Source organism: Neltuma alba, unplaced genomic scaffold (assembly GCF_004799145.2).
Source record: "Neltuma alba isolate B1F8T4 unplaced genomic scaffold, ASM479914v2 tig00012508_pilon, whole genome shotgun sequence".
Taxonomy (NCBI): domain Eukaryota; kingdom Viridiplantae; phylum Streptophyta; class Magnoliopsida; order Fabales; family Fabaceae; genus Neltuma; species Neltuma alba.
Window position 1 is genome coordinate 629,314 of NW_021636976.1, and position 12,944 is coordinate 642,257.

At 32.3% G+C, this 12,944-nt stretch overlaps 1 protein-coding gene across 2 annotated transcripts; it reads right to left on the reverse strand.

Moving 5' to 3' along the window:
• Positions 1-2,023: 2,023 nt before the first annotated feature.
• LOC114727853 (serine/threonine-protein kinase BSK3) lies at positions 2,024-8,130 on the reverse strand. Of its 2 annotated transcripts, none has more exons than XM_028914625.1 (11): positions 7,896-8,130; positions 6,884-7,208; positions 6,583-6,803; positions 6,040-6,175; positions 5,281-5,414; positions 5,094-5,199; positions 4,845-4,930; positions 4,442-4,630; positions 3,478-3,630; positions 3,225-3,338; positions 2,024-2,726 (listed from the first exon to the last, which is right to left on the reverse strand). In XM_028914625.1, exons 2-11 carry the CDS (start codon positions 6,963-6,965, stop codon positions 2,472-2,474), a joined length of 1,476 nt encoding a protein of 491 aa, XP_028770458.1. In that variant the 5' UTR covers positions 6,966-7,208; positions 7,896-8,130; the 3' UTR covers positions 2,024-2,471. The 2 variants fall into 2 exon arrangements, with proteins under 2 accessions (XP_028770458.1, XP_028770456.1); XM_028914623.1 differs by having other exon boundaries at positions 7,803-8,130.
• Between the last annotated feature and the right edge of the window lie 4,814 nt (positions 8,131-12,944).

Below are 12,944 nucleotides of genomic sequence, written 5' to 3' on the forward strand. Positions count from 1 at the left end.
TGCAGATGCAGATATTTAAGATTCAGTTATTTTTAATTTTATGTTTATCTTAATTATTTATTTATTTATTTTGTTGTTAGTGGGCAAATTATTTTAAACCCACTCCCCCACTACTCATTTTTCAGGTCTCATTTATTTTTAATTTTCGTAATCAGTTTAGGATATAAATATTTCTTAGGGATTCATTTTACGGTGGACTTCAGATTTGGCATATTAAATATTGAGAACGGTTGTTTTCCTCTCTCCGTTTTCTTTCTCCATCTCTTTTTTCTCTCTACTTCCTCTTGTCTTCTCTTCAATTTCTTGTCTTTCCCCTCTCGTTGCACATCACTAACTTAGTAGTAATGGTTTTTTTTGTCAGAAACTTAACAGTAATGATGAGTCATTATCGTTTATTTCATGTACGGTGCATTTGTGTTTGTTACTAATCTTTTTGTCAGAATATGATACATATATAGTTTTCCACTAGTAATTTAGTAAATACTATTTCGGTTCTTAATATAAGATTTATTTGATTTTTATTTTGGTTCTAAATATAAAACATCAATTCACTTTATCTCTCATATTTATGTATTTTTTTTCCAAGATAATCCTTCTAACAATAGTAGTTTTAGCTAATATACTTGATTAACAAGAATATTTTAGAAAAGATAGTACATATTTATTACAAATAACTAATTTAACTTTTTTTAGTTTTTTTAAATTAGTTAATTAGTTCTTATAATTAGGATCGAAAGTAATATATGATTTTGAAAAATTATTATTTCCAAATTAAATTGAACAATTATTTCACACTTATGGTGTTGGCAAGTTATTCACAAGGACTAAATTCAAAAATTGCTAGGTTAAAGGTAAAAATACTCGAACTTAAGAATAAATAGTTTTGAATTTAGCGACTCAGCTTAATATGTCAAGAGATCTTACCTAATAATACCTCTTTAACTATTCATTTGCTCAAACCACATTAGGACATTAGGACTTTAATCTTTCAGTATTAGAAATAAATCTCAAATCATTTGTATAAGATTATTTCAGTTGATCTTGATCAAATTCTTTCCAATATACAGGATCTTCTAAAGAAAGGAAAGTTAGAGCATGCTTAAATTTTTGAAGACAAAGATAAGATATTATAGGTTCAAGTTTTTAGGGGAAAAGAAAAGCTCTTAATGTAAAGAATTTCAATCTTATTTTTATGACTTATGAAACCTGGACTTATAGCTCCTCAGCTTTAGATGCAAACAGACAATTTTGCACAACCTGACTCTCAAAAGCATAAAGTAGAACATAATATGACTCACCAGACGTAAAGTGGGACATTCTTTATGAAAGCGGATTTAAAGCATGATGCGATCTACTTAGATGATGGTTGAGTAATCTCAAAATCACTTTTTAAAAGTATTTTTTTATAAATTAAAGTAAATTTTTTCACATATTTATTTCGTTATAAAAACACTTTTAAAATTATGATTTTGTTTCTACTCAAATATTTTTTTTAAATCAATAGAAGAATCTTCTCCATTCAACAACCTCTAGTATCCTTGAGAATCCTATTCTTCCACGCAAATATGAAATTCTACTATATTTTTATTTAAATTAGAAAAGCATTCCAAAAGTATAAATAGGGAAAATTGCAAAAAAAAATCCTGAAATTTGAAAAACACAAATAAAGACCCATAACAATTTTATTATGGTTTTTGACAATTTCATGATAAAGTTGTCACAGGTTTCTATCTGTGTTTTTCAAATTCCAGAATCTTTAATTACGATTTTCCCGTATAAATATATTATTTATAATAGTGTCAATACCATTTTCAAAGAAATTGTTATCATAATATTTCTTGTAATAATCCTGCAGTCCTTACCATAATTTCGTTAAGTATTCTTCAAAGTTCAGGATCGCACTACTGGCTCCTCAATATACATCACGTTTTGTTGGAAAACCTAACAAAAATTGAAAAATATGATCATGTTTCATCCAACAGTGTCAGTGGACACGAGAGAAAAAGGAAATCCTCTTTCTTTCTTTTTTGGGAACGAAAACGCAAATGAACATATAAACAGAAGCAAATTACATGAGGATCCATCAGGGAAAAGCAAATCTTGTTTGGCAATCGAAAGCCAATTACAAAACTGAATGAAAGAACTTAAACGGTTTCCATGCATTTCGATTTTCTTTTACAGGTGAAAAAATGCTTTAGTTTCATGCACAATCAATCAAACCATCAAAAGAACCGAAGTGGTGCTTTTACAAACCATCAAATGCCACCACCCCTTTAAGGGCTGTATTCACCATCACTCATTCAACCACTGCTTATGTGAAGATTTCTTCAAACACATGCTTCGCTCTCACAAATATGAACTCTTCTTGCGGATGAAACTCCTGCATTGCCCACCAAAAACTTGTAGCCAATTGTATGGTGGGCGGTCATGATGCAGAATATAACCAGCAATAAATTCTCTGTACAGGCTCCTCACTTTGGTCCACCAGCTGCATTTCGCTTGGCTTCCAGTGCTGTGCCTTCTTTAAGTGCTACTTGGGCTTCACTCTCCATCCCGATCTTGGCGAGAGCCACTGATTGAAGATAAGATGCAATATGCCATACGGGAGAGATGATTTGTGCTTGCATTGCATCATTCAGAGCTTCTTGAGGCATGTCACTGATGAGATAACATAAACTGCGCCGTGCATAGACTGTTGGAGAAATCATTGTTCCAGCATCAATGAACTGCATGTAAAATAGGCCATCAGTAAATATTATATTTTTATAGAAAAGAAGAAAATTAGATGCGAGGGATATTGTAATTGCGTATTGGAAAGGGAAAAAAGTTTACAGGAGAACATATATTTTTTAAATAAAAAAAAACCATGTAAAATCTTGTCCCAGAGAAAGAACATATTGAAGTCAAATAGTGCAGCTAATTGGGATGTCCTTAAAGGTTCTCCCAAAATGATTCCTTCAGTGAATCAACTCAAGAACCAAAAACTTGATTTTTTATCATGAACCCCATAGAACATTGATGCAGAATACTAGATAAAAATCAGAAGCATTATCATTCACCATCACGAAAAGATCACATTAACTATGACAGAAGGGTCTAAGTCGATATCCTCTCCAATAAGAAATCGTATCTAGAGTTATACTTGAAAAACACTACTTCACAGCAACACCGGCATGTTTGCAGGAAAGTGTGCCAAGTCCAACTATATACAGTAAGAAATCTACCTGGGTGTAACACTCAATAGCAAGTCGAAAATCTTTCTGCCGGAAAGCAGCATCTCCCTTTTTCTTACAATTTAGCGTGTCCTGCATTTGATCAGTCCACATATGGAATGATAACTGCAGTACAAGAAAGGAAAATACAAGTCAATATCTCAAAATACCAAAAAATAATGTCCTCATAAATTACTAGTTGATGAACAGTAGAAGATATAAGCCTATCGAACAAGTGAGTAAAATAAAATTTAGATAGACGAACCTCGTTTGTCACTCCTTCATCATCTTTATAGCCAATATTTTCCAGAACTTCATGAATAGCGGTCAAGTCTTTTCTTGAGCATGCTTCACCAAGTGGAGACAACGAAGCAAAAGTAGCGCTGTGCGGAATACCCATCAAGACATGTGAAGGAACCTAGAAAGCAATGGAAAGCTATATATGTTTAAAGCAAGACAAAAACAACAGGAAATAGTAGAACTATCAGCTGACAGCACAATGGTGTCATGTTTTTCATGTACATGTGCGTGTAGATATGAACGAAGAAGCTAGATAACATCTTCTGTTTAGATTGAAATTTTAATTTTCATATTGAAAGTACAAAGGGTAAAGGCGTTCTCAACTGCGATAAAGATGTGTCTGGATGGAGGATAATGAGGGGGAAAGAGACCAGAAGATTTCGTTGCAACATTTTCTTTGTTCAAGAGATTGTTGATGAGAATGAAGTTTCAATTAACCTTCCATAATCCTGTGAAGTACTCTCTCCTTTACAATGCTGAGTTTTCTCAAAAATTTCGAGAATCATGAAAGGTTAACTGAAAATTATTCATTCTCCTTCCCACCTTATAACAAGCTCTCAAACAAGGTGATGTTCCAACGAAGCCTTCACTCCTTGCCCCTTTCCTCTATAATTACACCCAATCCAAGCACACCCAAATTTAGAGCCATAGGCAGTTAAAAGATATCAGAGTTTTGTTCCAGGTTTAAGTTATAACAAGATAAAACTCAAGCAAAATACTTTAGGCTCTTGTGATTAGTTTATTCTATAATAAAAACATGTGAACTTTATTTCAACTTAGTAATACTTCGTTGTCTCCTTTAAAAATGTTTGTCCACATATAATATTTTAATTGAAAAATAACAGGAAAGATATGGAAAAATGAATCAAAGCTTTTCCACTGAGTCTAGGAAATTATGCATAACTGTCACATAATAATAATACACCAACCTCGGTTTCTTTCTGAAGCGGTGCCAGTGCAGCCATCAATGACTTGGAATTCGGCCGTTCCCTAGGTTCATACTGTAAGCATCGAGATGCCAACCGTACCAACTCAGTTCCGTCACCATTAGAAAACTGTCCTTCCAAACAAGAGTCTGTCAGCATCTGAAGATTTCTGTCCCGAATCAAGTCGAGGGCCTGCTTCACATTTACTAATAATTAGATACGCCAATTTACAAATATTAAAGCATAAGCACTTAAAATGATATAACTATGAATGCATGGAATCTTCCACTTAAAAGATGAGATGCACAAATGTGTCAAAATTAGCAGATTTTCTTTTCAAATTATTCTTGCTTTTGAAGGAGGCAGGGGTGAGAGGGCTCTTTTTTCTTTAATAACAGTGACTTACATGGCTTGGGGGGATATGCTTTCCACTAAGAAGATCAAGCAAAAGAGTGCCAAAGCTATAAATTACACTTTCCGGTGTCACCCTCCCTGCAGAAAAAAGAAGAGGTATCATAATATCTGAATCACCCAACTCAAAACAATTAATGATTGTAAGATTTTCAAAGCAACACACATTTTGTTTTGAAATAATGAAGCATAACTTTCTGATACAAATATAATAAAACTAAAAGTGCATAGAAGTGTTCCACACCAGTTCTCAGATACTCTGGTGGGGTAAAGGCCAAATTCGTGCTATAACTCTTCCCATCCCTACTATTCTTCATAAGACCAAAACTCGAAAGCCTAGGATTACCGTCCTGCAAAATTCTAGCATATAACTTGTATTAATCTAATAATGTTTGTATGTGTTATAAAATGGGGAGACAGAAAAAACTTACCTCATCAAAAAGAACCCTATATGCATTAAGGTCATGATAGAGTGCACGCCCTTTACTTGTGCAGTATTCTAGAGCTTGTGCAATATATAGAACGACTCTCAGTCGCATTGCCCACTTCATAGGTTGTGTTTCCCCTAAGTAAGAGATATGAATATGTTATTTCATATTCATGAAATTTAAACGTACGAGGACGTAAAGAAAAAAAAAATGACAATATAGGTATTGGACTACAAAAGAGGCAAACTGCAAATATTGTTAAATATAAAATTTGCCTGGCATGTAATTTTTGACAGATTCATCTAATAAAATTCTAGACCTATTAATTTGCTCATACATTGTCCTAAAAGGGAGGGGGGCCAACTCTTCCCACCAATTAGAAATATAGAACACTATAACAGTAATTTTGCAGAATAAGTCCATATTGAAATTATCACAAAAAATTAGTCCCAACTTCCGTGTTGGTAATCAGAACATGCTTTACAAACTATTCAAAGAATTCGAGATTGCTCCAGTCCCGATGATAACAGACAAAATATTCACTAAGAATTGGCAATCCGTAATAACAATAAAAGGAAAAAAGTTAGAACTCTGGTCGTTCAGATACCAATCCCATAGCCTACACCAAGGAGGCCCCAGTATAGGCATAACACAAAGAAGATAACAATAAAACCATAATTCTTGCTTAAGTTCGTAAAATAATAAAGGGTAAAATGAATGCTTAAGTTGAAAACATGGCGTATGCATTGAAGGAGCTCTTACAATGAAAGAGGTGTTTGGCAAGTGTTTCGTTTGGCATATATTCAGCCACAAGCAACCTCTCATCACATTCACAACAACAACCAAGCAAATTTGCCAATCTTTGGTTGCGGAGCTGACCAACTGATCTTGCTTCCTCCTACAATTAACCAAAAAAAAAACTTATTGTAACAAATAGGAACTGAAAAGGAGCAGAAGGATATAACAGCAACATTGGTGTACACCACTCGCTTTAGAAAAACAAGAAAACTGAATTTCTCTTCAGCAATGATCGACTTCTTTGGGAGGAAAAGAAGAACTTGGATGACTACCCAAAAGCCCTCAAGGAAAAGAAAGACCAAAGATAACCCTCAGGACTATCCTTCGTTGAGACCTTTACCCAGAAAGGACAGAAAACGTTGTTTGTGTAAAGTGTTTGTGGCCTTTGTTTGCAAGCGTGGCATCAATATCTTAATATCAAGTGTTAGGGAAGTACAGAATCCTGAACAGAAGAAATTCAGTTAGGAGCGCGGGTGAAGATCTTTTTTTGAAAAACAAAACATTTACCAAAAATTGCCGGGCATCAGGCCAAGCATTTCTATTGAAACGCTTAACAGCAATTCTCGTTTGATTCTCCAGCTTCCCTTTATAAACAACATTTGGAGCCTTCTCCCCATGTTCAGATACAATATTCTCCACAGCAAAACCAGATGTTGCATTCTTAAGCTGCTCAAATGTATATTCACGGAATGCAGGCCAGTTCCTGGTGTCGCTTGTATCCTCGTTAACTGGAACAATCATTGAAACAGATCTATAAGCCATAATTTCATTTCACAACAGAAAGCTAAGTAGTCTTACTTTTACCCACCGGCATCAAGAGCTTCAAGAGCAGATGCCTTTACTTGTGAATTCACACAACATGGAATGAGTGTGGAGCACTGAATTCCCATTTTCTTGTGCCAAAGTTAGATCAGAAGTTATAAAAGTATCTTCCACTTTCAAAGATGTAACTTCCTTGAATATAATCAGAAGTGCTAGTGCCCAGTCCAGCTCAAGTTGGAGTCTATAAACCTCAAGTGCTAGTACAGGACACCTCAATAATGGGCTTCGATGATTGGTCACAGAATATCCAAAGCTTGAGCAAGTATGCAGCTGCTATATTGTCCACTAACACATACTGGAGCCAGAAACCCCTGTAAGTTACCATAAAACTCTCCTTCAGTGAAGGTAAGAGGTAAACCAACAAACTCAATAGCATGATCTTAATCAACATTGGGGTTATAGCAGAATTTTCTATAACCGATTCCATTCAATTAAAGCAGAACAATTTGTAGATTCCGTACTTAATTTTCCGGAGCACTACCCTCGGGAACCTTTTAGTCGGATTAAGACGGAAACAAGGATCAGAAACTGCTTCAATTACGAACAAGGGTGGAAATAGGACTCTTTTTCGTTTTTTTTTTTTTCGGGTGAAAGATCATGCAATCTTAAACATTAAGTATGTAAGCATTTAAAGAGCCGGAACTCCAATCTGGATGGTCTTAAGCGTGATAACCTACCAACCAGTAGTTTCTAATTTTTAAAAATAAATACGTCAGATATGAAGATTTAAATGCACAAGATCATATGACAACGCCTAACATCCAGTATCTTCCTTAGTATCTCTCGGCTTACTGATTTCCTCTTTCAGAGTCAACTTGAAGAGTGACTTAACTGCCACACAAAATGCTACTCAAGTTTTTAAGCTAAATAGTAAATATCCAGTGAAACACCACTTTTCAACCTACCGAAAAAGCCACTTCGTCTTTAAGCTTCTTCTTTCTTCTCCAACAGCAAAGCAAAAAGTTGATCCACCTTGAGCAGATAAAATGTGTAATCACCTTTTCTTATTTTCCTCTTTCTCGATCGAATCAATGCCTTTACAAGATCCACATTTTCTGTCCTAAACCTCGTTCGTAATCCGCAAGTTCAAGTCTCTTCCTTGATCCAATCAAAGCCCCTGATCTCTCTCTTCTCTGAAAATCAATATTTCCAAAACCCGAAACAATTCTTCACCTCCTTCGATTTACAAAGATCAAGTAAAATATAAATATTATATATTACATGAATTACAATCAGTCAAAGCCGAAGATCTACATGAGGCAAGAGGCAAAGGCAGCAGCAGAATAAGAAGACGGTGGTGATGATGCCAAGCTTTTGAATTTTTTACATTAATTTTTTTGGCATTTTCGATTTAAAATAAGAATGAATAAGCCAATTATTACCGACACGGTGCAGGTATATATTCAAAAATCTAGATTCTGCACATTTTGTGTCCCATTTTATTAGTTGTCATAATGGCTGGTGGAATAGTTTCCCCTGGGCTTGGGGCCTATTTATTTTCAGTACTTTATTTTATTTTTGAAATTTTAAATATTAAGGATTTTGGTAATATATTTTATTCCACCGCCTTGGCAATTATCACCAAAATTGGTTTGGGATTTTAAAGAGAAAGAATCGGGAATTTACGGAGCTCATGGAATCAAATAGTCAAATACTTTACAAGGCAAAATCAACCAGCTAGTTAAGTCCAAGGGTACAAGATCATAAACAGTGAAAACTGAGAAGTGAACAAACCAACGTTAACGTACATAAGTTAAAGTATATTGGCTGAAAAATAATCAACTTAAAATATATTTATCAACAAGGTTCTCAACGATAAAATTTGAACTCACAACTATGAGTCAATTCTTTATTAATTAGATTAATTATTGTTAGTTATATATAATACTTCCGGTTCTTAAAATAAGAGTTAGTTAACTAATTTAAGTAGATTAAAAAAATTAGTAACATGAGTTATTTGTAATAAATAAATATTATCTTTTCTAAAATATTATTACTAATCAAATGTATTGGCTAGAACTATTATTCTTATAAGAAATATCTTCAAAAAAATAGATAAATATGAGAGAAAAAGAGGATTAAAATCTTATATTTAGAACTAAGATTAAAATTAAATAAATTTTTATATTAAGGACCAAAAATATTATCTAGTTTTTTTTTTTTGGATTACAAGAGAGAGGGCTCTCTGTTATCTAGTTGCTTAAAATAAAAGTCTCACATAAACTAGGCTGAGCAGAGTGGGCCGGAGGAGAGGAATAGGAGTAGGCAAGCAAGAGGGAAGTCAGACATAACCCTTTTGTTAAAAAAAAAAAAAAATAGTGAGATGTAACTTTGTGGAAGCGAAGCGATATCCAATTTTGGGTCCACATAACAGACATTCGTTACAGGTTATTTCAATCATGCAAATGGACGAAGAGGCCCGTTGGGACAACAAATGGGCCACGAGGCCCATTTGAGCTATAAAAAAAAACATTGTCTTGCCCGAGAGAAAGGCAAGGCGCAGATGCCGAGCTGCAGACGCTGACCATCCTCAATGGATTAACCCTCTCTTTTTGGTCTTCGCTTTTGTCTTTTTGAATTAGCTAGAAAGTTATGTGTTTGTTAAGATATTACTCCTCCAATCCTTAATATAAAATCTATTTAACTAATTTGATTAGATTAAAGAAGTTAGATAAGTTAATTAATTATAAGAAAAGTGACACATTTTTCTTAAAATACCATAATCATCTTTCTTAATACCCCATCTTCCTCTTCTACTTGATTATGGTTATAAGAGTATCTATAGGGGTAATTTAGAAAAAATTGATAAATATAAAAAATAGGCCTTATACTTAGGACCAAAACTAACTCAAGAATTGGGTTCTATATTAAGGATCGAAGGAGTATCAAAAAACTAAACACACTTGTTATCCATTACATTAAGCTTTTTATATTAGTAAAAAAATGAAGGAAAAAAAAAACTAAGTGTACAAACTAATGCAATATAGTCCGCTTCTTTTCAACAAATTAAAACAAGTGGATTTCGCATTTAAGGGAAAAAAATAATTTTTTAATAACAAAAATTAGTGCCAAGGTACGTAAACGGTAAAAAGAATCACTAGATTTGACTTAATTGAATCATTGCACTAATTAAGCAACTATGTTTAAGAGGCCGACTTCTGTCCATGAATAATTAAAATTTTGGAAGGGATTCAATTTGTCAGATATAATTTTCAAAACAAAATGGAGGTGAAATGATTAATATGATACTACTACCTCTGGTCTTAAATATAAGAGTTAATTGAGTAATTTGAAGAGATTAAGCATACAAGTTAAGTTAGTTATTTATTATAGTATATAGGTATTGTATTTTCTAAAATATTCTTATTAATTAAGTGTATTGCTTAGAACTATTATTATTAGAAGAACTATTTTGAAAAAAAATACATAAATATTATAAACAAAGTAGATTTGAGTCTTATATTTAAAACTAAAATAAAAATCAAACGATGTCTTATATTAAGAAGAAGAGAAGGTAATACTATTCTCTTAAGCTCTCGAGTTATCATTCACAGGCATCGGAGAATTTTATACATAGAGAGAGAGAGAGATCCTAATTTTTATGTAGGGAAAAAATCAAATCGTCCGTGGAATTAGCTGCCACAGGCAAGGGTGTAATTATGAGGGATGATTGGTTATGATTAAGGAGTATTAATTATGGTTGTATTGTCATTAATGGGAGGGTAGCTGGTCTATCCTTTCAGAATTGGGTGATTACTTAATGATGACAACAATTGTTTGGTTATAATTGGCAAAGAGAAACACGGATGAAGTAGTTGATTATTACTAATATATGGAAACAAACAAGTAGGATGGTATATCTTTGAGAAAACTCCTCCTACTACGCCCAAAATTAAAACACCACTACTTGTTAATTAAATCCAACTACACGTCGTTGTTGCTGACTGGAAATTTTCCTTTAACCCCGTGATGATTTGTATACGCACTCTGAGTGGAAGAATGTCGGGTTTTTCCATTCTAATTGGTGGGTATAGATGGTGCAAGGATAAGATCCTAATATAATATTGATGCTATTGCACATTTGCTCAATGTATACGCATGCCTTTTTTATGAATTAAAATACAAAAACAAACATAATAATAAACTGTCACTTTATAAAAGAGGGGCAGTTAGAGTTTGAAAAATATTATCTGAAATACGCAAATAAAAACCAAAAGGAATTAATCAATGCAGTGAAATGCTGATAAGAAGTTAAAAGCAAGCTTACCAACGTATATAAAAATATTGGTGTTATATACTACCTCCGATTCTTAATATAAGAACTAATTGATCAATTTGAGTAGTTTAAAAAAGATTAGTTAAGTTGATTATTTGTAATAAATAAGTGTTGTTTTTTTCTAAAATATCCTTACTAATCAAGTATATTTGTTTGAACTACTATTATTATAAGAACTACCTTAAAAAAAATAAATAAATATGAGAGATAAATTAGATAAAAATCTTATATTTAAAATAAAAAATAAAAGCTAAACGAGTTATTATATCAAGAGGAGGAGGTTGTATATTGTTACCCATGAGTTTCTAACCTAATGACATAAAATTTTTTCTGTAAGTAAAGAAGTAAAGAGGCATGCTTTAAACTCGCACGTGCTCTTATGCTGTTTATCTGTGTCCCTTTAAAAGGGTGTTTGGGTAAGAACAAACTATGATTTCAGAAGTACTTTTACAGTATACGAAGTAAATATATAGAGAAATTTGTTTTGATTTACAAAAAAAATGTTTCTGAAAAGTAATTATGGGATTATCCAAACACCCCTTGAATCTAATTCAGAGAAGAGAAGTCCGCATGTTATTAGCTCCCAATCTTGTCATGCGTGTTTCCAACCTTCGGCCTTTAGGGACTTCCCTTTTCTTTTCACTCAACAAAGCCAATTAATCCATCAAATTATTGAAGTTTGAAATAAATTCTGAAAAAAAAATTCAAAAATGACCCCAAAAATTATTATAAGCTTTTTATCACGTAATTTGCATTGTGTACGTAGGATGCATAGAAGAATAAAATTCCATTGCCTGAAATTCAAAAGAAACCACATTATATTTATGGTTTCATACAGATATTATAATCCTCTAGTCCTATTTATAAGACATTTTTAACATATTTTACATAAATTTAGGAAAACTTTAAAATGTATTAACTTTCTATTAAAATATAATAATTTTTAAATTTTATTCATATTTAATATATATACATTTTAAAAGAGATAACTACCTCTATTATAATAAACGAATGACAAAATAGTATATTTATATTAAAAATTTAATAAAGTGATTTATAAATAAGATAAAAAAACTTTCTCTCATTATTTTATAAATAAGATCAGAGGAATATCTTATATTAAAAGTAAAGCTTTTTGTGCACATGATCCAATGACCAGCTTGAGTCCTCAGCCCATGATTTCATGTCCGTTACATGATTATGATGGTTTAAAGAAAGAAAAATCATGCTTGGTCAAAAAAAAAAAAAAAAAATCATGTCTGGGGACATGTTTGTATATGATAATAAGAAAATTCAATTCTATAATTGTAAAATACGTGTCAGGGTGAAGAATGTCAAGTCAAATTTCATTTGATTTTTGGTTCTAAAATAATTAAACACCGGGAATTTTATTTTTATTTTTAAGTTATGAAAAACATGTACTAAAAAATTTATTAATTATCTCTCTGTTTTTTTTTTCTTTTTCCAAATGCCGAGCCATTAATTCCCTTGCATCATTAGCTTTAACTCGAGTTTAGGAGTATGCGAGAGCGGTTCCTCTTCCCCTCCCTTCCTCTTTTCTCTTCCCATCCTCTTTTCTCTTATTTTCTTTTAACTATTGCATTAATACTTTAACAGTTGAGATTTAAATCTTTTTAAAATTATTATAAAAATATTAAATTATAAAAGAAAATAAATAATAAATTACAAAACATATTAAAATTTTATAAATAGTTTATAAAAATTAAAATCTCAATTGCTGAAATATGTTGATCTAATGTTTCAAAAAAAA